At 38.3% G+C, this 25,585-nt stretch overlaps 1 protein-coding gene across 2 annotated transcripts in view; it reads left to right on the top strand.

The window, feature by feature from the left end:
• MAPK14 (mitogen-activated protein kinase 14) overlaps positions 1-24,158 on the top strand; it is a 92,310-nt gene extending 68,152 nt beyond the window's left edge. Inside the window, exons 6-12 of one of the 2 annotated variants that reach the window (XM_027876367.1) lie at positions 181-228; positions 4,373-4,487; positions 5,022-5,093; positions 13,608-13,687; positions 19,388-19,466; positions 20,110-20,283; positions 21,638-24,158. In XM_027876367.1, the coding sequence (XP_027732168.1) occupies positions 181-228; positions 4,373-4,487; positions 5,022-5,093; positions 13,608-13,687; positions 19,388-19,466; positions 20,110-20,283; positions 21,638-21,705 (636 nt within the window). In that variant the 3' untranslated portion in view covers positions 21,706-24,158. Of the gene's footprint in view, positions 1-180; positions 229-4,372; positions 4,488-5,021; positions 5,094-13,607; positions 13,688-17,414; positions 17,495-19,387; positions 19,467-20,109; positions 20,284-21,637 lie in introns of both variants that reach the window. The other variant, XM_027876368.1, reaches the window with a different exon arrangement.
• The last annotated feature ends 1,427 nt before the right edge of the window (positions 24,159-25,585 follow it).

Consider the following 25,585-nt stretch of genomic DNA (forward strand, 5'->3'; position numbering starts at 1 on the left):
CACCTTGAACTAGCAGCTGGGTGTAAGACGAAGTTTATTTCATATGACTGGAAAGTCTCATTCTATCTAACAAGTTACAGTAAAAGTGAAAGATTAACAGTGGCTGTGTTCCATCTATAGCTTCAGGCAAGGTACTTAACAGTGAAAAATAAAGTTAATCTATTTATTACTTATTCCTAGGACCTGAAACCTAGTAACTTAGCTGTGAATGAAGACTGTGAGCTTAAGGTAATGTAGAGATTGTAGAATGCGGTTTGCATTAACTTGTGGCTGTGCATTTCATCTATAAAGTGAAAGTGTCTTGTAGAATGGATAATTGTGCTACAACTTTTTTTTTTTCTGAGAAATTAAGGCTGTCTTCAAGAATATTAGATCCAGAAATTTTTAACATCACTGAATTTAATAAGTGTTTAAGTAATAATAAAAATGATACCAGATAGGTTTTATTGTTGTTTTAAAAGAAAATACTTAAAGTGAGGAATTATCAGTAGCATTGACAAGAATAGCAGCATTTGATAATGATAGTGATGATGGGCATGAAATAGAATAAGAAAATTGTAACCTGGATATAGAAGTTTGTGTTATGGGGGAGGGGGGATTACGAATTTGTAGCCAAAGACTTGGGTTCATATGCTACTTCTAATAGTTACTACCTGGGTAGATAGTAGGAAGCAGCTGAATATTTTTGAAGAAAAATGACATGACCAGACCCCTGCATAAATAAGTAAGTAGTAGTTTACAAAATAATTCTCCAAAAATCACGAGCCTTTCTGCATATTGCTAACAAATCCCTGGGGAAAAAAAGAAAAATTCCTATCAAAAGAAGCATAGAATTTGTCTGGTACGTATCTACCAACACTACTAAAGACTTACACATATACAACTACAAAAGACCTCTCCTGTCTTCCCTTTCTCCCTTCTTTCCTCATTCCCCACCTTCCTCTTCCCTCCCCATCTTATACCATATACCACAATAAACTTCAAATGGATATGTAATCTAAATATAAAAGATCACCTCATTTTAGAAAGAAATCAAAGGAGAGTAGAAGGAGGAATCTTTCACAATATAGCTAAGGAAGATTTTTTAATAAACAAGGAGTAGAAGTAGTCATAAAAGACAAAATAGGCAATTTTGGTTACATAAAATTAAAAAACTTTTCCATAAACCAAATAAATACAACTAAAAATAAGAAGAGAAGCTGTTAAATGGGTTAAAAAGTCATTGCCTCAAAACATCTCTGGTAAATGTCAGATAGGAATAAGGAATAAGGCCTGGGTCTGTGATTTCATTAAGTTAGGGCACTTCCAGATGAGGAATCTCCAATTACCATTGCAGGTTGGCAACTTCTCTGCAGCTTGTAGTCTTAAAGAGTTACCTAGAGCTATAATGTCAAACTCAAATAGAAATGGGACCCACCAAGCCTTGTGTGAGGATCCTTGCAAGCTACATATTGACTTAGAAAACCACTTATTAACACTATATATGTTCTATGGTATTTTTATTTATTTTGTTAAATATTTCCCTAATTAGGGGCAGCTAGGTGGGGCAGTGGATAGAGCATTGGGCCTGGAGTTAGGAGGACCTGAGATCAAATGCAGACCCAGACACATAACACTCACTAGCTGTGTGACCCTAGGCAAGTCACTTAACCCCAGTTACCTCACCAAAAAAAAAAATTCCCAATTACATTGCTGCCAGCTTCGAGCACTAAAAGATTAAATGACTTGTCCAGAGTCATACAATTACTATACGTCAGGAGTGGGTCTTGAACCCTAGTTTTCTGGCTTCTGGTTTTGCCCTCTCTCTATTATGCCATGCTTCTTCCTAACAGTCTGATAGCAGAAGTACATAAGGACTGGTACAAATATAAAATTAACGTCCATTACTTAATAGAAAAGTTGTCAAAAGATGTGAACAGTCTTCAAAAGAAGAAAATCAGCCTGTCAACAACGATGTGAACTTGCTCCACATCACTAGTAAAAAGAGAAATGAAAGTGTCTCTGAGGTTTCACCTTGTACGCATCAGGTGGGCAAAGTTGCCCAGAAAAAGGAAAATGAAAAATGCTGAAGGGACTGAAGGGGAAAGAGGCTCATGTACTGTTTGTAGAGCTTTCCATTCTGTGGAGGTCAAAGACATCAAGAAAGTTGCTTATTGTCTCAGGGAGAAGGGAAGGGAGGGAGGGAGAGAATTTGGAAGTAAAATGTTTTTTAAAAATGAGTGTTAAAAATTGTTTTTACATGTAATTGGAGGAAAAATAAAATATTATTTAAAAAAACCAAAGACATCAAGAAAGGCTCCATATATACCAAAATAAGTTATAATGACACCTTCTGTGGTATAAAAAACTAGAAAAAAAAATTAGTGCCCATCAGTTAAAAAATAGGTTTAAAAAATTATGATATATGACTATAATGAAATATTATTCATGGTATAATAAACAAAAATATGCAGAGTTAATAGAAACTTGGGGAGAAGTATATAATTGATATAGAGCAAAGCAAGCCAAATCAGGAGCACAAAATATACAATGAATCAATAATGTAAACAAAAGTAATACTTAAAGGCTACTGAACTCTGACTTGTGAGTTTTGAACTCTGAATTATTTTTCCACACCTGTTAGAAGGTAATTAAAATAGCCCAAACAGGTGGTAGTGAGGGGATATAGAGAAGAGGGGACAGATGCAAGAGATATTGCAGAGATAAAATGAATAGGACAGGGAATTTGGGGAGATGGTAGAAGGAGAGCTCATAGGGGTTCAAGTAGAGGGGTTTGCCTTCGAAAAGAAAAGTCTTATTATGTGAGATAAGAGTGAAGGCAGAGATAGTGGCAGAAGAGAGAGATGTGAGGTGAGGAGGGGGGAGAGGAAGTTGTCAGTGAATGGCCTCAATTTTTCCCATGTGTATACTTTTCAAATATACTATGTGAAAAATATTTTATTTGTGATTGTATTTTATTTTATTTGTAATTATAAAAAATTTTAAAATTATAAAAATTTGTAATTATAAAAAATTTTAAAAATTATAAAAATAGTATAGTGAATAAATTATTAGAATACTTAATAAATGTATATATGAATATATATCGTGTTATGAAATATGCTATTTAAAAATGAGAATTGAAATTTTTTAATGGGAAGACAAAATGATTTAAGAGAAGAAAGAATTAAAAGATCAGCATACCTACTGAGTCTTTTTTTAAAATGACAGCAACAAAACTGTTGAGTATATATAACTCATATTTACATAGTGCTTTAAGGTTTGCAGAATGCTTTCCTTCCAACATCCTGGAAAGTCAGTAGCACAAGGTTTAGCTCCATTTTGCAGATGAGGAAGCTAAGGTTTAGAGAGAAGTAGTATCTTTTTTTTGATTACTTAGTATTAAAAATGAGAGGGATACAGAGAGAAGAGAGTTCAGAAGAGGACTAAGCAAAAAGTTAATGTTTTATTAAATATAATATTTACTTTTATCATAATGTAATAAAATAGCTTATATTTTATTGTTTTCCATGGAATGTTATCTCTGTTCTGTTATTTGTTATATTTATTAAGCCCAGTAAGATATAAACTTTATTTTTTAAAAATTGGCAGGACTTGGCATATCATTGCATATAAAGGTGAGAGAAGGAAAAGAATCAATCAGTAAGCATTTCCTAAGTGCTTACTATATGCCAAGTACTGTACTAAGCATTAAGGATACAAATAAAAAGCAAAAAAATGCCCTTCTCCTCAAGGAGTTTATATTTTAATGGAAGGAGACATAGGTGTATTCAAGACATCTAGAGAGATCGAAAGTAACCTGAAAGAGAAAGGTACTCACAGTTGGAGGGAGTGGGAGAGGACTCTTCAAAGCATTTAGAATTTGAGCTGGAATCTTGAAAGAAGCCAGGGTGAAAAGCTAAGAGAAAGGAGATGAGGAGGGAGAACATTCTAGGCATGGGGGACAGACAGTGCGAAGGCATGGGAAGTGGTCCAGCAGGAAGACGTTAAACAATTGAGGCAGAACGGTGATGACACTGACGAAATCAACTAAATGAAAAAGTAATAGGTGTGGATGAAAGACCTCAAGATTGATTCTGGACCTGGGGGGTTGTGGCTCTGAAGCGTGAGGCAGAGACTAGTGCTGGAGATACGGTTTTGAAAGTCAGTGTGACTTCAGTCGATTCAGTCAGTCAGTTGGCGTGAAGATCGTAGATGGAGCTATCTAAGTGAATTGGATCGCCAAGGAAGAACTTATAGGGAAGAAGGCTGAAGACAAAGCCTAGTGGAACACCTACCAAAAATTGTCGGAAGGGACAAGGAGCCATCATGGGAGACTGTGAAAGACCCCACGGAGAAATAGCAGAACAATACCTGGTCTTCTCTTCTTCAGATCCTAGATTTTGGACTGGCCCGGCACACAGATGATGAAATGACAGGCTATGTGGCTACCAGGTGGTACAGGGCTCCTGAAATCATGCTGAATTGGATGCATTACAACCAAACAGGTATTTTTTGCTGATCATTGTTTAGCACATTATTGAGGTATTAAAAAAAAAAAAATTACCCCCCTCTACTATTCATTTTTTTTAAGGTTTATATGTAGTAGCAATCTGGTTTTCATAACCATTGTTCAAACTCTTTATTGTTTTGCCCTTTTGAGCTTAATTTATTGAATGTTTCAGTAATATCTCCTTAGGGTATTTCTCCTCGTGGATGAAGGATCCTTTTGGTATTTGGACAGATCCTTTTATTGGCAGAATCTATCATCCTACCATTAAAAAACTTCTTGATGCTTTGTGGGCATTACATCATTCCCACCTTAGATAGAGGTTTTGATAAATTCTACCTTCTATAAAAGTTGAGAATATCAGCTTAGAAACGTTGATGTATATGGTTTTGATTAATATGGTTTTGTCATGTAAACTGAATGTCTCTGTGTAGCAAATATTTAAAATGTTCAGCCTTGAGTTGTTTAGTTCCTTTGTGGCCAAATATACTTTCAGTGCTTTTCAATTTCTCTTTCATTTATTTTTGCCTAGTTGATATTTGGTCAGTGGGATGCATAATGGCAGAGCTGTTGACTGGAAGGACACTGTTTCCTGGTACAGACCGTATCCTTTAAGAAGTTTTGTTTGTTTTCTTTCCTTTTCTTTCAGCCCATATGAGAGCATATCACCTCGTATGCCATTCCCAGGGAAGGCTCTCAATTGTGTTTGTATTCTGGATTTACTTTGTGAGACCAGCTCCAGGTCACTTTTTACAATGAGATGGGGGAGGAAATTCTCATAAATTGGAAAAGTATATTAAATCTGTGATTTGTCATCTCTTCGCAGTGAGTCCCTTATGGCAGTAGCCTTACTGCAGCAGAGCTGATTGAGTTTAGAGTTTATGCACTAAGACCCCTTAGTCCCCATGACAAGCTTAGATTGCTGTATTGCAGATATTAACTTAAGCACAAGGTGCCATCGATAAATTAGGGAGTTCTCACTTCTCTGATTGAAATGTTAAATCTGTATTTGTTCTCCCTACTGTGTTATGCTCCGTGTGTTAAGGCAAGAAATGATGAGATCACTTATTGCTCATGTGCTTCTCTTTCTTTGGACCTCTTTATTTTTATCCAAATTACCTAATTTTTGATTGATTCAGGGCACAGTAAGACAACTAGGTGGTGCAATGGAAAGAGTGCTGAGCCTGGAGACTTAAGAAGAGCTAGGTTCAAATCCAGCCACAGACATTTACTAGCAGTGTGACCCTGGGAACATCAGTTAACCCCTGTCTGCCCCAGCGTCCTCTCCTGAAATGCAGATGATAGCATCTGCCTCCTAGGGTTGTTTTGAGGATCGATTGAGATAATATTTATAAAATGCTTATTTCCTGCTATCCAATGGATATAGTTTAAGGTTTATCCAAACACCTTTTTAACTTTGGACCTTCCTTTCTGTTCGATTTCTTTGACCATTTCATTAAATAACCATGTGATTTGCTGAAACTCTGATCAGTCCCAGATTTGTAACTCTGGAAGATTGAATTATAGAGAAAATGGGGGTCATGGAGGATAGAGGTTATCTGTAGATTTTAATTGCTTGTATATGTTATAATTGGCTTTTGGCAGAGGATTCAGAATTAATTGCATTGGCCAGTCATCCTACAGGTTCAGAAGCTACAGTACCAGCTCACTTGAGAATGACCAGACAGGTCCTGGGAAAAAAAAACTGGCCTATACTAGTTAAACTTCCATGAGATTGACCTAGAAACTAGAATGTCAGTTTATTAACTTATAATTGGGAATATATCTTTATGATAACTGTAATATTCATGTTCCCTATTCAGAGTACTTCCTAATACTGTAACTGAGATACCAGATTAAAAATCCTAACATTGCCTCCTGAGTATGGTGCCCAAAAGAGAATAGTCTTTTAATTGAGAATTCTTATGAATTGTCTTTCTCTATTAGAGAGGATAATGCTGTTCTAATAAAATAGAATACTTGTGTCTTCCAAGTAAAGGTGTCATTTTTCCCAGAAAAAGGCTAGGTGCGTGCTGACAGAAGTCCATTACTCCTGGCTCTCTTGTTTTTAAGTTCTATGATGATTTAATTTCTGGTTTTATTTCCTAATAACTTCCTGGTTGGTCCATGAGTGTCTTTTCCTCCTCTGACCTTTTCTGATCCACCTTGTTCTTGGAGTTCTGTTTTCCCACATACATGAATTTGTACTTAATGCACCTTTGGGCATTCTCTTCAGACACTCATCCTGGGTACTGTTGTCCTTGGCTCATTGCCTCTTCTCCTTGATAATATGTGTGTATACACACACACTCAAACATATATCCTGGTTCTACTGCTTACGACACCTTGGGCAAGTCACTGTACCTAGTTGGACTCAGTTTTCCCATCTATAAAACAAGGGGTTTGGACTAAATGAGCCCTAAGATCCCTTCCAGCTTTAAATCTATGACTATATGTGTGTAAATATTATATATACATATATGTGTGTGATCGTGGATAGAGTACCAGGCCTGGAGTAAAAAAGACCTGAGTTCAAATGCAGCCTCAGACACTAACTGTGAGACCCTGGACAAGTCACTTAACCCTGTTTGCCTCCTTTTCCTCATCTGTAAAATGAGCTGGAGAAGGAAATGGCAAACCACTGTAGAATCTCTGCCAAAAAACCTCAAATAGAGTCGGACATGTCTGAACAACCGAAGTAGGAATATACCTATCTATATGCCTGCATACATGTAGCTGTGATCTTCTAAAGATGAATCTGTTCCCTTGTTTTGTTCCAAAACCCATCAATGACACTAATAGTGAGAATTTTGTGCCAGGATTCAAGGTTGGAGGAGGGCAGATTCTTCTTCCTGAATCCTTCCTGTCATGTCTCTTTATCCTATACGTTGGGCAAGACCTGCTAACTCTTTTACTCAGGCTCTTTAAGAAATCTTTTCTCCCATTACCATAGATAAAGTGAGAACTTGTTGTAGATAAATAACAAAGACTTTGAGAAGAATCCTTATTAATAGGCTTTTATTTTTTTAATTCATGAAAGCTGTTTCTAACTATTGAATAATGTACCTTTTTAACTAAATATACCTAGACCAGGTAATCAAATTCAAGTGTAACTTTTCCCTAATTTGCCATCCCATACTGTTGTTCCTTGTGTGGTTGCCCTTTCTATATTTGTACTACTTCATTTACAGATTCACATAGAAGCATCATCATTTATGATCTTCCTACCTATTATATAATCAAATTTGACTTCTCCTTTTTTTTTTTTAATTTTTGCCGAGTCTGAATAGAAGTTATTTTGTCAGCAACCTTTCCTCACTGTTCTTTAGTTAAATGATTTTTGGTAGAAAAGGATTTAAAAGAGATGATTTAACATGGGCATAACATTTTTAGTCTCTGTGTTCCTCATTTTTCTTTCCTTCAGATTACTAGAACTTTTATTATCTACCTTTGATAAAATTACATTCCTGCCTCTAGATTTCATGGTAATTCAAAGCTTGTATGCATGGGCAACATCTGTGCTTTAGAAAACAAAAGGCTTTCATGTCTCTATATTGTTGAAATGTATCTCAACACAAAAGCTAACTTCTAGAAAGTACTGTTTATCCTCAACCCACTGTTTTCTTTCTGTCTCTCATATTTTGCTAATCGTGTCTGGGGCTGGTGGTTTTCTGAAGGTATCTTCCTTATTTCCGTTGAAACCCTAAAATCATTTTTTGCCTGTATCATTCCTCCCTTTAAAGTCAGTATCCCTCCAGGAAGAGTTTTTTGTTAATAACAAATGGGATCTTCTGTAAGTGTTAAAGAGCACTGATTCTTAGAGTTAATTATATATTGCTGGCTTGGAATTCACAGTTCTCTGTGGCTTTGCAGAGACCTGCCATTAAGCTTACTGTAGGTCTGCTGTTTACAGAGAGACTGGAATTGTGATCAGCTTGTACCAGAGTGATAAAAAACCTGTCTTAGGTCTGTCACTAGAGGATACTAACAACTGTATGAGCATTTAAAGCCATTCCATCTGAATTTTTTTATTTTACCATCAATCCAATGATCTTGAAATAAGTGAAGTAATTCAGAAATATGACCAGAGAAGCCCCACGGTAAAACAGCCCCGTGCAGAAAGAATGCGCTTGATAGTAAGTAGCTCAGTTACTACGCAGGCATTAGGATTGTGGTTTGTCTGTCAGAGGTGAGTTAGTCAACAGAACTTTCCCATGGTCTTGTTTTCCTTTCCCAGGTGAATTTTCCTCTCTCCATAAGGGCTCCTACCTTCTCGTTTTCTCTCCTTGTCAGACAATGAAAGGTTACAGAGGATGCTTAACTGGAAGTTATGATGGCCTATTTGCCAGTAACTACTGTCCTTCTGGGTTTCACTTTTCTTTCAATTTAGCAAATGTTCTAAGTGTAGAATACCATGCTTTTCTTGGGCATAGGGAACTGTTAACCCAAAGGCACTCCCAACAGAAAAGCCTGGAGTACATACAGGGAAAATGACAGATGATCCAATTTGGTGGAAGTACATGGAGGGAAGTGATGTTGGGTAAAGCTGGAGAAGTAAGAGAGGGTCAATTTGTAGAGGGCCTTGGACAGCCAGCAAAGAAGTTGGACCCTTACGTGCGACCATTGTAATGTGTATGTAAGTATAATATATTGTTATTTTATTGTTGCAGCGTTCTGGGATGCTTCAGTAGTTAACAGTTAGCTTGTACCTTGGAGATCATCACCAGTGGCTGTGATCCACAATTTTGCCTAGGGGTGACCCTGCCCTGTCATTTAAAATCAGAATATTAGGTAGGTTACTGATAGCCACATAATTAAAAGCAAGATTTACTACTTTTGGACATTTTTTTTTTTCAGGGAAAAATAATCTAGTCTATAAACTTATTATGGTGTTACAGATTGTTATTTATTTGCTGTTTCACAATCTATAACTTTTCTCTTAAGTTGCTGTGATTGAGGAATGGTAGACTTAACAGTTTGGGTGTATATCTTTATGATGACTGCTGCCAAGTGAATTTTTGTGGTTTTCTGGGTTGTACTCAATTTAAAATTGTCTTTAGATATCAAAAAAATATTTTTGCAGGAAATGGATATAGAGAACCAGTGGTTTAGAGATTAGACAATAAAGAGCATTTGATATAGATTAATGTGATCCAATGGTTCGTAGTTGTCATGAATTGTTAAGAATGTTTTGAAATAGTTTTCTCGAACCCAAATAATTACGGTAAGCTATGTGGTGTAAATATTTTTTGGCACCACAGATTAATTTGTTGGCTTGTACCTTGGCCATGCTTGAAAATTGCTTCTCCTGTATGTTACTGTCCACAGAGAGCTATGAATTTTTACAATAGCACATGTGGCTTGGCATCACAGAATTAATACTGATATATAGTGGAGTGTAGAATTTTCTGGCTTTTTTTTTTAACAGAATGGGAAAGATTTTCTTTCATTTTAAAACATTCTACAAATTTTAGTCCGTATGGGGGTGATCCATCCCTATAGAGAAAGGGAAAAAACATTCACCAAGTCTGTATCTGCATTGCTGAGGTGGGCATTCGACCACTCAGAAAGTCTTGAACATTTTCTCCCTAGCTAGCACAAGATTGCTATTCCTTTTGAGGGGCCAGAATTGTCTGATATAAGAATGCCAGGGTCATCATAGGCTCCTAGGATTTAGAACTGGTTGATAATTTTACAGATCATCCGATTTAATTTTTTCATTTTACAGAAGAGGAAACTACTTTTCAGTACAACTGAAATCTACCTCACCACTCTAATCACTCCGAGTGTAGCTTCAGATGTGGGTTCCCCCACCCTCCATATCCTTTATGGAAAAACCCAGTTATCTCATTTGTCCTTGTTATCTCATATATATGTCTTGTATAAAAACCTATTTTGTAGTAACCTAATTTTTTAAAGACCTCTCTTCCTCTCACTTTCACAAGTGATTTTAAAATAGAACATTTGTTCTGCTTCCCTCTATTACAGGACAGACTTGTCAAAAGTTCTTGTTACAAATCACTAGTTCTCACAGCAGAGATTTTGTAGATTGATTTCATGGAATGTGTTATATAAAACCAGAATTATTTCTGGGGATTATTTTCATAAGTACATTATTAAACTGCCTTTTTGAAAGTTTTTTGAAAACTTCGTTTTCTCCCATAAGTGAGATAATTGTAAATTGTGAACTATACATAGAGATGTCATAGAATTTCAAGATGAACATCTTAAATCATATGAATCTACAATGCCATCCCTTCCCTTCTACCCATAACTACTCCCATTCCCCTTATAGGTAAAAGTTAAAGTGATTTGCCCAAGGTCACGCAGTTCGTGACAAAACTGGAACTGAAACCTAGATCACCCAGTTACTGGACTAATGTTCTTTACATTATGTAAAACAGTTATGTTCCTATAAAGGACATACAAACTTACTTTTTTGTAAATTGATTCATACATTAAATGAAAAGAATAGTGCAGCAAATCCTTTAGTAAAGCAGATAATCATAACCTGATTTATCTGTTTTGTTGGTTAGATTTTTATCTCTCTCAAGGGCTATTAATCTTGGATGTCTGAAATTTTTTAAAAAATATTTTGATAACTTTCAATACGATGAATTTCCTTTGTATCTTATTATATTTTAAAAAACATTATTCTGGAAAAAAAGTCCATTGGTTTAATCAAATTGCTAAAGAAGGTCCATGAAACAATAAAGTTTCAGCATTCCTAGGTTTTTCTTAAAGTAAGGTGTACCTGTCCCCCTTTGTGCCTAAACCTGGAGATTTTTTCTAAAGATTAATCAGCATTTTTTAATCTCAAAGTAATGGATCTCAGTGAATCCATATTGATTTACCTTTGTTTTTCATGGAATATAAGTTGTTTTAATTGAGAATTCTCTTCCTGGGGACTGTTGCTCATTTCTGATCTATAGTGGGGGAAAGCTTGAGGCAAAATGCCAATGGTCCTATTTCTAAAACTTTGTAACCCTAAGACATATACAAAGTGGTGATTTCTTAAAATTAGGAGGGGTCCTCTCTTTCACATACTGTCATTAACAAAAACACTTAAATGTGCCTCTTGCAGGCATTTGAGAGAGGGACTTGCCTTTTTTTTTTTTCTTTATCATTTTGTGGAGTCTGAAACTAATTTAAAGAAATAAAATGATTCATGAGACTAAGTCTTTATTCCTAAGTGGGGGGGAGCCATGGAGATCACATTAAAACACTCCAATGCCCACCACCACTAATCGACCATCATCCTTTATTAGTCAGTCAAACTAGGTTTGGATACTGGCACTGAGCGTTCTTTCATCAGCCCCCAAACCTAGTTCAGAGCTATAGATACTTAAGTGTTCTCCTAGAGTGAAAATCTATATACTCCTTGTACCTAAGGCAATAGTTATTTCTACAGACTTCGCTTAAATGCTAGGTATTTTTGTGGTACTGGTGAAAACATCAAGATGCCAGCAGCATGTGAGAAGTATATTTATTTCTATATCATAAAAAATTTACTTTCTCTAATTTTTTTTTTCCTTCAACCTTACCTTTACAAATAAATACTGTTCATCAAAACTTAAGACCCCTGGGTCCTCTCTCCAGGAGATACATAACAAGCAAAATGTAAAAGATCATATTATTTATTACTAGTCTTTATTCTCACCCAAAAAGTATTGAACCTTAAAACGGTTTGAATTAAAGAGAATTCATTTATGATTGAACACTAGTAACTAGAGCCATGGAGAAAGTTCAGGTTGATTATAAAATCACCCTTTGAGTTAGTATGATGCTTTACATCATTTGTTATTAATTTCATCATCTGTAGTGTTTCACATTTTTTAAAAATTGTCTTTCTTAGAATCACCCTGAGTTTTAATTTAGCTTTAATTTCTTTGCAAATAGGAAAGCTGAGACAGAAAACACCTGTTCTAATGATAGGGCAGCTAGGTGGCTCAGTGGATAGAGTGCTGGGCCTGGAGTCAGGGAGACCTGAGTTCAAATTTGACCTCAGACAGTTACTAGCTGTATGACTGTGGGCAAGTCAGTTACCCCTGTTTGGCTTGAGATGAGCTGAAGAAGGAAATGGCAAACCGCTCTAGTATCTTTGCCAAGAAAACCCCAAATAGGGTCACAAAGAGTTGGGTATAACTGAAACAACTGAATAACAACAAAAATGTAATGATGTGTAGGGCTAAATTTGGAATATTTATTTTAATTTGAGCTAAGATGTTCATTTTTTTTTAATCAAAAATAGTTTGAGTGGTTTTACAAGATATTTTTCTGCTCCCTTTTTAATTTCCCTCCTTATACAAGGCTGATAAAACTAAATAGAAACCCTCTCTTTTATATTAGATGTTCTAGCCAATTCAGATTAAATTGGTGTGCAGTTGGAGACTATACTGGGAAGTGTTGACTAGTAGAGGTGAAGGTTTTATTAATCTTACAGTTTACTAGATAGAGAGCCATTGAGGATATATGAATTTTGCCAAGCATTCTGCTTCATTAGGCTTAACCCAGTGAATGTGACTAGCTCTTTTAGTGTACCTTGAAGGAGCATGTAGAGGAGGAGTGCCCTCTACTGGCTGTTAACATTTATTGTCCTTTGCTGTCCTCTGTCCGGAGGGTATAATTCAGATTATTGGGCCTTGCGGCCTTAGTGGTCATGATGTTAGCTCTCCACAAACGTTTTATTTAGTCCGTGTTTGCAGGGTATGTTCACAGATAGATATGTTGTGCCCCTAGCAGGGCACTGCCCTCTTTCTGTCGTTTGTACAGTGCTCACTAATGCTCTTGGCTTAGACAACTACTAATGCTTTGGTGGAAGAGCTTTGAGGCTCTTAAGGAGTGATGGTTTTGTGTTCTTAATGATGACCTGTCACAGCTAAGTACCAGTTAAAGTAGTTTAATTTCCTTGACAAATGATATGTAAAGTTGTAGCCAGTGTACAATATGAATGTCATCTGGGTGTACATGTTGTGGCATTTTGAATCTTGTAAAGGAAGTGCATGTGCTAACTGATCATCTTACGGAAACCTGATATAGTGGAATTTTCCATTTTGTTTTTATTTTGGTGTTTCATTTTGATTTTGTCCCAACATTTTCCTTTATAGTCCACCATTAGATATTGATCAGTTGAAGCTCATTTTAAGACTCGTTGGAACCCCAGGGGCTGAGCTTTTGAAGAAAATCTCTTCAGAGTCTGTGAGTTGATGCTTTGATTGTCAATGTTTGCCCTCTTGGGAATCCAGTCTGAGTCTATGCTTTGCCTTTCGTGGTTCTTTCAGCTCAGTCTGTACTTTACCCTAGGTGTGTCTGTAAGTGCTTATCTGCCTTTTGTGGGCTTATCAGCACTTCTAGGTTGGTGCTGTGGGAATGTGTCTCTCCCTCACTCTTTCTTTCTCCCAGTCTCTGTCTCTAGTCAATTCTTGGGTCACGTGAGTCTCCAGTGCTGCAGAATCTCTTCTCCCTAGATTAACAGGATTTAAGATTTCAGTTTGTTTCAAGAAATAGATAGAGAAGTTCCCCATTCACAAATTGTACACAAAAGCTTCAAAAATACATGGCCTTTATGTGATTCTTCTAAGAAGTTTTGAATGATCTCATGTTATAGTCCCTCTTAGGCAGATGTTTGTTCTCAGAGCATGGGATCTACTCTAAATTGCTTATTCACTGAAGGAATAGCATATGCATTGTGAGGACTGTAGGACACCGTAGACTTGCCTTTAAAGTCAGAAGCTAACATCCAAAGTAGGTCTCTGTTTCCAAAAAGCAGAAGGATAGACTGTCATCTTATGGAATGTTTCTCCATCTCAATCCTGTAAACCACTCATAGAATCATAGAACATCAGAGGTATAAGTAACCTTGGAGACTATAGTCCAGCCCCCTCACTTACATGTGGAAGAGGCATCCCAATCCTAACACCTCGGAACCGCCTCTCCATTCCATCTTCCTCTGCAGTTGAAAGTTGACAAAAACTGGGAAAGGAGCAGTGGATCTCATACAGAGCTAGTCTGGCCACTGAAAGTGGAAAGAAGCAGCCATGGAATAGGACATTGGCTTTCCTTTCCTTTGCCCTTCTTGCTTCTGAACACCATGCTGATGCCACAGGAGAACTGAGAAGGCAGCGTGGTGGTTGTTCACCTCTCCCTGTGCCATAACCAGCCTGTGGTCATTGTCCCTGCAGCTTTGTAGCAAAGGGGAGAGGGAAGCACTGGTGCTGAGCTCCAGGTCTTTACCATCTTTCCTGTGCTTCTCTGGCTAACCATTCAACATTTCTGGCTGCCTTGGCTCCTGCTTCCCAGTGGGGAGCCTGCTGAGCAGCTAGAATACCAAGCAGGTGAGTTTGAAATGTTATTTTTGTGTCTGACAAAATAAATAATCTTGTTTCTATCTAGCACCTTCATTTGAACTATTTCAAAGCACATTAAAATTCTGAATTTTCACAACGTAGCTTTGAGGGACATAGAAATTTGTTGTTGACTCCGGGTTGTTTTGAGGAAGTGAAAGACTCTCATTTGCCCAAGTCATACTTTGGGTCACCTGGCAGAACTCAGAGGAGAAGTCAGGTGTCTTGATAATGAGGTTTCAGCCATCATGCCTTTCCACGGTTACAAACTGTATTGGAAAGTCATATTCAGAGGAGTTAGCTAACTATAGGGTCTATTCAAAAAACATTTCCTTTTGTTCCAGAGAATGCAGAAACCAGTTTGTATTGAACTGAGGAAATTATGAGGCTTCAGCAAGAAATAACAAGACTACTCTGTGTTTTTGCTCAGAAACAGAAGAGCTCATAGAATTTTGTAATTAAGTAGCTTCTTTGGTTGGAGGATGGTCCTGAGATTAAAATCGTAAGTTAAAATCCCATATTAGTCACCTTTATTCTATCCTCTGGCCACAAAATTGTGCCCTGTAAGTACAACCCACCTATCTTGTGGATCTGCATTTTAGTTTAAAAGGAAAGCTGTAAGTCAGCATACATATAAGATAGCTAACTATCCCTGAATTGGGGAGGAGGGGCTGGGACCCTCAAAGTGTATACATTCTGAGGATGGGGAAGATGGCTAGTATCTTCCTTGCTATAAAATAGGATGAGGCTATAGATTTTTATTATACCAGTTTTATTTAGACTAGTGAATAAATGAGAGGGAAGCCTAGAATGTGTCTAAATGAAATCATACTGAGTATAGGAAGGAAGGGAGGCATTTTCAGCAGATATTTTCAGGAACTATATCAAGATGACAGAGTAGAACACTGCAAGAGAAGGAAACTTGGAAATCCCCACGATGTTCTACAGGTTGTTGTGTGAAACGAAGTCATGCATTCTTCAAAGCACATAGAAAAGGCCAGCAGCTTTCTGACTCCTGAAAAAGCATTGCAGTAATGATCTCTGCATTTTACTAGACATTTAGAGATAATCCCTGTACTCAGAGACTGAGTAAGAAAATGAGATGATGATCTGAAGATAAGTTGGGAAATTATCCGGAAAAGGGGTAGGTGTCATGGCATTTGGCAGAAGACAGAGTTCCTTTGGTATGGAACTGTTATTCTAATAATGCTTATAGAATACCTATATACCTAATATCTATAAAAATCAGTGAAGAAGGGAGACCAAGGACACACAGAACTTCCAAGTACTCCCCTCTCACTCTACCCAGTAAAAGTAGATGTCATTATTTCTCTAGATAGGAAGAAATGCCAGTTTGGACAGTATCCAGTTTGGACAGTAGTGTTAGGGTGCAGGGTTTTTGATGATTCAAGATCAGTCAGTGATTAAGAATGGAAGATTCAGGGTGAGGGGTAAGTTAAATTATTAACTATTAAGGAAGTGAGCAGAAACACGAATTTCAGCAATAATGTTTTGAGTATCTATTGTGCAAGAGATAGGGGAACGTCTCATAGAAGTAATTGGTGATAGAACTTTAGAGCCTTCAACGCGTCTAGTCATAGTGAAGCTCCTCGTATAATATGTTGTGAAGATATTCTCAACCATTGACGGTATAGTTAGAGGAAACATATTGATAAGACAAATAGATGGGCTGATGCATTTGGAAGGCCCTTTATAAGATGTTTTTTAACTGCATAGTATTTGAAAGAACATCCTCCACGTGGAATTTTGATATTTGAATACTTTTTCACCTGATAGGGGCCTGTATGAGAATTGGGGGAGTAGAGGGTGAGGTTGAGGTCATTGAGGTCATTCATTGAGAGCCATGTTGGCGCACGCCTTGGTACATCACTGCAGCATGAGGTTTCTATTTTTGCTTTACATGACTTTCCTTCCACTTTTTCTACATGCACTGACTTACTGTATATGTGTGTGTGCGCGTGCGTGTGTGTGCGTGTGTGTGTGTGTTAATGGTTTTGCTAATGTCTTCCTGACCTTGCATTGCTCTGGCCTCATTGCTTTACACACCTATCCATTTTTTGCATTTGGAGGGAAAATGCCTTGGAGAGCCACCGACATCTGTGCCACAAAAATATGGCTACTTCCTGAATAGTCAGATCCAATCCTGGATTTGGTGGATATTTTATACCATACAGAGCAGAGTCCAGTCCATGAATTAATTTCTATCCACCATCTTCCTGAGGGGTAAGAACATTTGGATCACAACTAGCCAAAAAAAAGTTCTGTGGCTGGCATCCTGGATCAAGAGAGAATATCTGTTTCTAGGATCCAAAAATGTTTGGTGTGGAAGAGGAGCAGGAGCTCAAGAAAATTAATTTTCCCTCTCTGCATGGGCAGTCACTGGCTAATTGAGCAACACCTGCCTGATAACACTGTTCTATTCACAGAAGTGGTGCTTTATATATGTAGCTTGGGTCAGGATGGGGAAGGGTGGTCAATTTTTGTCTTTTTTTTCTTTTTATCCGAGTTGAAAATTATTTTTGCACTGTGTGTTTAACAAAGCCCTTGACCAGGCATCTAAGATATTAACCAGCTTCAGCAGATCATGCGCCTGACGGGGACACCCCCTGCCTATCTCATTAACAGGATGCCCAGTCATGAGGTGAGACCAAACAGATTATACCAGGGGTGTGTCGTTCACAAGGCCATGGACACACTGTTTAACATAACTGAACGCTTGCATGTGCCTTGGAGTGGCTACTAAGATAATTACTCTGTTTGCTTTAGCAGGGTGTTAGTATTTGAGGTGAAAATGTGATCTGAACCTCTGAGCTGAGAATATAACTTTTAAGGTGGCCAATAAATAAATGATAACATTACTTTTAAACATTTGGGTTTGTAAATTTGGTACTCAAAAACCTGTTTAGAGTATGTTGTTACCAAATAAACTTCATATAGAGGCACAGTTACCTAAAGGAGATTACTGTGCTTTTTTACTCCTTCCTTCCTCTCTCTCTCTCTCTCTCTCTCTCTCTCTCTCTCTCTCTCTCTCTCTCTCTCTCTTTCTCTCTTTCTCTCTCCCCCCCTCCCCCTCTCTCTCCCTCTCTCTCTCTGTCTCTCCCTCTCTCTCTCAAAAAATAGAACCCAACACACTAACTGTAACTCATATACCTTAATACATTGTACTTGAAAGTTGGTACATAGGGCATCCCAAAAGTCTTAGGGACTGTATAAACAGAGTGAGATTTTAAGATTAAATACTTCAATACAACTTGTTAGCTTCTCATTCATACTAATTTTTGTCAATCATTGCTTAATTTAACTTTACTTTCATCCCCAGACTTGACTAGGACACCTCTTCACAAATCACTCTAAATCTTTATCTTGGAGCTAGACTGCTCCTGGTATAACCCTAGAACTTAAGACCAGTTTGACATCAAAAACCTTCTTCTAGCTACTTCATAACTATTTATCCTTCTAGACTTTTAGAGCTAATTATGGCCCTAGCCTCCATATCAATATTCTGATATTTCCTTTGCCTCCTTATAACTTTTCATATGGCAGAAATAAAGATATTAATCATCTAGTACATTTTTGCATCAATATGATGGCCCCCTACCCACCCAAGAAATATTTAAATAGAAAACTTAACAGCTGTATAGGTATCAGGGTTTCCATGCACACATTTAAGATTAGATTAATATTGCCTCTGTACCCATGGATATAGAGATGGTTGTGGATAGAGGCCTAACCAGTGTCTGCAGCCGAGAAACCAGTTTTCATACCTGTACATTATACTTGGTATATATGATTACCCTCAAGGCCAGTTGTTTGTTTTTAATGTATTTTGCCTTGATTATAGTTATCAGTACATACAGATGTTTGCTGAGCCAAGTTCACTGATATGAAATAAATTAATTATGAAAATCAGATATACTTCAATTAAAAACAAACTTTCATTTAATAAAGGTAAATGCTTAATTTAGCTAATACGTACTGCCCTCATTAAGGATTGTTATATCAAAATGTATTTGAAGTTAGTAAAGTAATAAGTTGTACTCATTTTTTTGTTTTTTGACCAGACTAACATTATATTCTTTTTTTTTTTTTAAGTCGGACTGAGCACCCAATGAGAATGCCACCATAAACTAATTATTGATCAGAATTCAAGCTTTAGGCCAGGAATCCAACTTTCACGTAGATTTTAGCAGTTCTAGAATGTTTCTGAGAGGCATTTACTTCTTACAGCTCTTGAGTTCACTATATACACATAAACATCTATTCCTGACTAGCTAAATGAAAACAGGCCAGATTGATTAGAATTCATTTCTAGTTGGAATCTAAACCTATAAGACAAAAGCAACATACTCAGTGATATTCCTAGCTGAAGGGATTGGTATGTGGGAACAGTATTGAAGAACTCGAAGAAAATATGCCATATAAAAACCACAACTTATAAAGGTTTTTTTTTTCCTTGCCCAGTATTAGGGTCTAAGAATCTCTTACAATAACAAAATGATGAGTAGATTAATTCTCAAAATCCTTATTTTCACAGGCAAGAAATTATATTCAGTCTTTGACCCAGATGCCGAAGATGAACTTTGCAAATGTGTTTATTGGTGCCAATCCATTGGGTAAGTATCATTAATTACATTTCGGAAGCAAATATTATTTTTTCCTCCAAACACCTATGGTCATGCTTCTCAAACAAACTTTTTCATTTGGTGATGTGCTTGTGTATTCATAAACCCATGCCATTTGTAAAACTTCGTTAAATGGTAGAGAGAAAGGGAGGAGAGATAAAAAAGGCATCTGCTCTTAGCCATTAAATGCAACCAAAATAGGAGTGAGAACAAGTTCAACAATTACATTTTGTGGGAATTGCTTTTTGAGGGCAGGAATTATTTCATCTTTGCCTTTGTATCCCTAAAACTTCGCACAGTGCCTAGCACTTAAAAGATATTAATAAATGTTTTAATATTATACATTTGATTGATTGAAAATGAAGTACTATGCTCTGTGAGGTGTTAGAGGGTTGGGGAAGGCTTCCTAAAAGGTGTCACATTTGAGTTGGTCTGAAACGACAGGAATGAGCCGTTAAGAAGCACCGTGCTTGTTCAGGGGTAGAGGGTTAAGCTATTTGGCTGGTGCCTAGAGGACTTGGAGCTTTTGGTATGCATAAGAAAGAACAGAGTGTTTTATCTTAGACACAACGTTAGCATCTCCATATTAAACTTTTTCCCCTTCTTTTCCTAATCTAACTTTTGTTGTTGACAGCTGTTGATCTGCTGGAGAAGATGCTTGTGTTGGATTCGGATAAGAGAATTACAGCAGCCCAAGCCCTTGCCCATGGCTACTTTGCCCAGTACCATGATCCTGATGATGAACCAGTTGCAGACCCCTATGACCAGTCCTTTGAAAGCAGGGATCTCCTGATAGATGAATGGAAAAGTGAGTTCTGTGGCAGGATTATTAAGCTTTTGAGTTTGCCCTCTTCTCTGAGGGCAGAGAATATGTAATACGTAAACATTGCTACTGGGTGAATCTATAACTGAAGCAGAGGGAGAAACAAGAACTACTAAGAGAAATAGCCATAACACATAGACTGTCGTCACCTGAAAGGGAGGGACCTGAAAGAGGTCCGACCCTCTCCTTGTACAGATCAATAGATGAGGTCTTTGCAGGTTAATAATTGGGAACAGTTTGTGAGAGCAGCTTAGAATCATGAAAGTTTTAAGTTGGAAGATGCCTTTGAGAGCACTGAGTTCAAAAGCTTCATTTTGTAGACGTATAATCTCTAGCTCAGAATAAACATGTTCCTTTTGCAAGATATGATCTTTCTGATCTAGGCAGTGGTCTCTGTAGTCTTTTGAGATACTTCTTTTGAGTTTTCCTTGTTATTTTATATTTATTATTTACTTTTATCCTCTCGACAACAACCTGATGAGACAGAGCAGAGTGGACTTATAACCATTTTACAGAAAAAACTAGGGCACGGAGAAGTTGTGTCTTACCTAAGACCACACAGCTGTTTAGTGCCAGTAACAGTTCCAGGGCTAAAGCCTAGGTTTCCTGACTATAAAATCCAATTTTCTCTTCACCAAACCCAAATTGAACTTGAAAACTGACTAACCAATATTTTGCTGATAAATAACCTGAAATAATCTGGCAATAAAGTAAACTGGAGTTGGGTCTGCTTTCATGAGATTCTGTTGTGGTTATAGCACCTTGCGCTAAAATGATTGGGAATTTCCCAACCAGACAGAGATAATGGGTCCCTTAAGAGAGAGGGTAGTGTGGCATATTGAAAGGGGCACTAGATTTCTAGTCAGAAGAGCTGGATTCTAAACATTCACAGGTCTACTAGTTACCACATAAATGAGATTCATTATTTGGGTAGGGGTTAGGGTTAGGGTTAGAGTTAATATGGCCTCTGAGGACTCATTCTATACCTATAAATCCATGACCTTTTGGCAATGGGTAGTATATATAATTACTTTACTTACCCTTAGCTTGTCATTTGTAGAACGATTATGGCAATATTCAAACACCTCACGAGATTTTGAGGAGGAGACTTTGTAGGGGCAACTAGATGGCGCAGTGGATAGAGCACTGGCCCTGCAGGATTCAGGAGGACCTGAGTTCAAATCTGACCTCAGACTCATAACACTTACTAACTGTGTGACCCTGGGCAAGTCATTTAACCCCATTGCCTAGCCCCCCAAGAAAAACAGAGAGAGAGAGAGAGAGAGAGAGACTTTGTAAATGTCCAAGTTATTGCCACCATTCTTTTCCTTCCTTCTAGGCCTGACCTATGATGAAGTTATTAGCTTTGTGCCACCACCACTTGACCAAGAAGAGATGGAGTCCTGAAAACCTGGTTTCTGTTCTGTTGATCGCACGTCACTGTGAGGGAAAGGCCTTTTCATGGGAACTCTCCAAAATAATCATTCAAGTGCCTCTTGTTGCAAAGATTCTTCATGGTGGAAGGGCGTGTGCGTGTGTGTGTGTGTGTGTGTGTGCACATCTGTGTGTTTGCCTGTATATACATGTGGTGAGCTGAGAGTGAGAGAAGAGTGAGGGAGCTATTTATACGGTGACTTTTCCATAAACATGCTCACTGAAGCTCTTTGATAGCCTCTGCTTTAGTCCCTCTGGGGGAAGGTCAATCCAGGCATCTCAGTTGCCATGTTGCTGGGGTGCAGTAGATGTGAAGCCAAAAAAACCCACAAACATCCCAGATCCCAGGCTCACTTGTTGTCACCACCATTATCTGGGCTCTTCTGTGACGCAACTGGAAAGACAGTGGTGATGATTTCTTGCTTGCCCATAACATCCCTCTCCTGGCTCCGTAGAGACAAAGGGGTCAGGGTTGTTTGATTGACAAGTGAGCCTTTTGGCTGCCTGAAAACCTGAAGCCTTTGTCAGCAATGTGTACAGCTGGAAGGACCAACTCGTGTCTCCACTAACATGCGGTATAATAGCCTGGTGTGGTCCTCACACTGTGACAGGTCTATGTGAAATTGTAAATATGTTTGTGCCTTATATAGAAAGAGAGAAGAACATTTGGAGAGTCGAGGGAACCCAGCAGACTGGTTTCTGAGCCACTCACATGGAGGGGGCTTCAGGGTGTGTGTGAACCCATTTTAACAGATGAGCCTTCAGAGGCAGCTTCATGTATGTATGCATGCGTGCGTGCCTCTGTGTGTGTGTGCGTGTGTGTGCGTGTGCGTGTCTCTTTCTCCCTGTATTCAGTGTTGCCGTTTCTCTCTGCTCCTCCTCACCTTTGGCTCAGGGGTCTCCCAGATACTGGCCCCAGGAACCGAATGCAGGTTCTAGTCTGTGTGCATCCTGTGTGCTCTTTCTTCCTAGCCAGGTGCGGGGTGTTGTGCATGTCTTGCTTTGTGTGCATGCAGAGCTGCTTGTCGAGTCCCTGGGACAGTGGGGAGAGGCCCTGGTGCAGAGCAGGCTGGGCAGTGAAGAACTGAGCAATCCAATTCAGACCTCCTTTCACCTCAGTTGACGCGAGAGGAAAAGTCTCACCAGCCTCCCTCCTGAGTCTGCCAGCACTATTCAACATGAGTATACTGGATATTATCCTAGGTGCTTTAGATGTGAAAACAATGATGAAATGGGACTGACTGGTGTATCTCTTTTTTCCTTGTCATCATGGTTTTCAAAGAGACTCTTTTGCTGGGCTTTGGTGGGCAAGGTCAGGACTTTTCCCAGGATCATTCCAGATTTTGGAAAATTAGAATTTCTATTCACACTTACCCACCAATTCTTAGAAATACTGAAGATCAAAACCAAGAATAAAAGTGCATGAGGCCAGAAACCCTTTTTTTCTGTCTCTTTCTAAATACAGAGAAATTTATCGAGGTGTCTTTCTTTCTCTTGAGAAGGATCTATTGACAGCTGGGCATTATCCTTCTCTCGCCTAGAGAAATAGGGGAAAGGGCTCTGGGTTTGGGAGAAACAAATTTCGTTTCAGTGTTTGTCTTGCAGGGATCCTTTGGGAATGTGATTCCTGTTTTTAGTGGGGAAGAAGGGCAGATTATTTTAATATGTTGCATATTCAACCTTCTTCTTCTGAAATCCTCTCATTACTGGTATGACGAGTTGTTTTCAAAGTTTTGGAGATTTTACGCGTCTTGTGTTACTTATGGACCCACACATTCAAGGCTTTTCTGAAGTGAAAAAGAGCAAAGCACATGCAGAGAATGAGAATCAGATGGGTTGGACTAGGTTGTTTGAGTTCATCTGTCTCAGTAGGGTGGAAGGCAGCCCAGAGGCCGGTGAGAGAATCGGTCACCTCTGAGTGACTGAGGGCTGGAGGGAGAGAGAAAGACACCTCGACTAGGCTTCCCATACACCTCCTAGAGGAAGTTGACTAAAGATGCCCTCCCTGCTCTCTTGGATATGCAGGTCAGCTCCTCACAGAGAAATGTAAATATCTCCTCTGTTACCCACAGCAAGATGGATTTTATTAGCCATATTTGGTGCAAATGCTAGTGTAATTTCCTACAGAAATATTGCTCAGATTTTTTTTTTTTAAATTAAAGTTTCTGCATGTGTGCCCACATGTGTTGAGAGACTGCATGTCCCAGAAGCCTGGACTTTAACTGGACCTTTCTGGAGAGCTCCTTGGTTTCTGAGCATCATTGCTCCCATCTCCCAAGTCCTCTGAAGAGAATACCATGGGGTGACAAAACAAGGGGGAGACTACTCTTTTATTTGTATCCATGAACTTTTGCTGTAAGCAGTTCCACCGTATAGGATGTCACACAATACCACTGGTTAAAATAAAGCCTATTTTTCAAGTTTAATGAATTTCTCTTATTTATTAGCACACACTACATAATCAGTTCAGTAAAATTAGCAACAAAAGTGCCCACTTTATGAAAGCAAAGACCAAAATGAAACAAACCCTCCTGTAAAGGAACTTACATTCTACATTCTGAACACAGACTAGTAAACACAAGTAATTCAAGGAGGGAGAGGGCACTGGGAACCGGGAGTTTCATGTAGAAGGTGGTGCCTGAGCTGGGCCTTGAAGGAAGCCAGGCACAGCAACGTTTCTCATTTAATGCACAATTTGGCACCTGAGACATTACATCAAGAGACTCTCAACTCTGACCTGTCAGAGTTTTCTTAGAATGTCATGCATTAATCCCAGAAATCACAAGGGAAGACACATGGCTCCTGGGCTCAGAAATTCCAAGCAAGGGGAATATTTGTGGGTGGATAAAATCACAGAGATGAACTATGAAATGATATTCTTCCAGAGAACAATAATGGTTTTGTTTCAGGATTACCTGGGCAAAGGTATTGAGATTTATTTTTTAAAATCTCATGTTTACAAAGCACATAGTTGCTGCAAAATTCTTTATATTACCTGCTCTAATTCTCACAATAACCCTGTGAACTCTAGTTAACCTAAGTAGCAGTCTCTCTGTTTTAAAGACATTAGTGGCTTCTGAATCCATCACAAGAACCTTTTTGAGATAGGTAATACAAACATTCCCATTTTGCAAATGAGGAAAGTGAGGCAGGCTCAGAAGTGAAGTGAATCACAGAAGATCCATGGAAGAGGAAACAGGATTTGAACCCAGACTTTCTGACTCCAGATTTAGTGCTCCTTCCTCTACCACACTACCTCTGCCTATACACACACTGTTTGCAGTATAGATATAATTCACAGAACTGTGTTTATGATATACTTTGTATTGCCTGGATGTGGGCCCATTAGAAAATCTTAATGGGAACCACTAGAAAATTACCTAAAGTATTCATATAACATCTCTCTTCACATCCTTAGTTCTTAGACCCTTATGTAATTACTCTGACCATTGTTAGACTATCTACTTGCGTTGCACAGTTTCATATTGGTCTAAGTGGCCACTAGCCAGGTTAGGCTTATATGAATTTCAGGAGCACAAAGTTGAAATCCTAGTCTCTGTGCTGATTTTTAGGTGACAGTTGGAATAGGTAATGGAATTAGAGGAAAGATCTAGCATAGAGCTACTGCAGTAACCCAGAAGTGTGCATATGGAGTCTCCATTGCTCAGATGTTCAGCCTGGTAAATTCAGCCCATAGGGGTGAGACAAAAATCAGTTATTGAGGCAGGGCATTGTGATGTAGTGGACAGAATGACAGCCTCGGAAGACTGGTTTGATTCCACCTCTAACAGTTCCCACTTACCTGATCCTAATCAAGTCATTTCACTCTCAGCCTCACTTCCCTCATCTGTAA

Source organism: Vombatus ursinus, unplaced genomic scaffold, assembly GCF_900497805.2.
Source record: "Vombatus ursinus unplaced genomic scaffold, bare-nosed wombat genome assembly UNPS02014811.1, whole genome shotgun sequence".
Lineage (NCBI taxonomy): Eukaryota > Metazoa > Chordata > Mammalia > Diprotodontia > Vombatidae > Vombatus > Vombatus ursinus.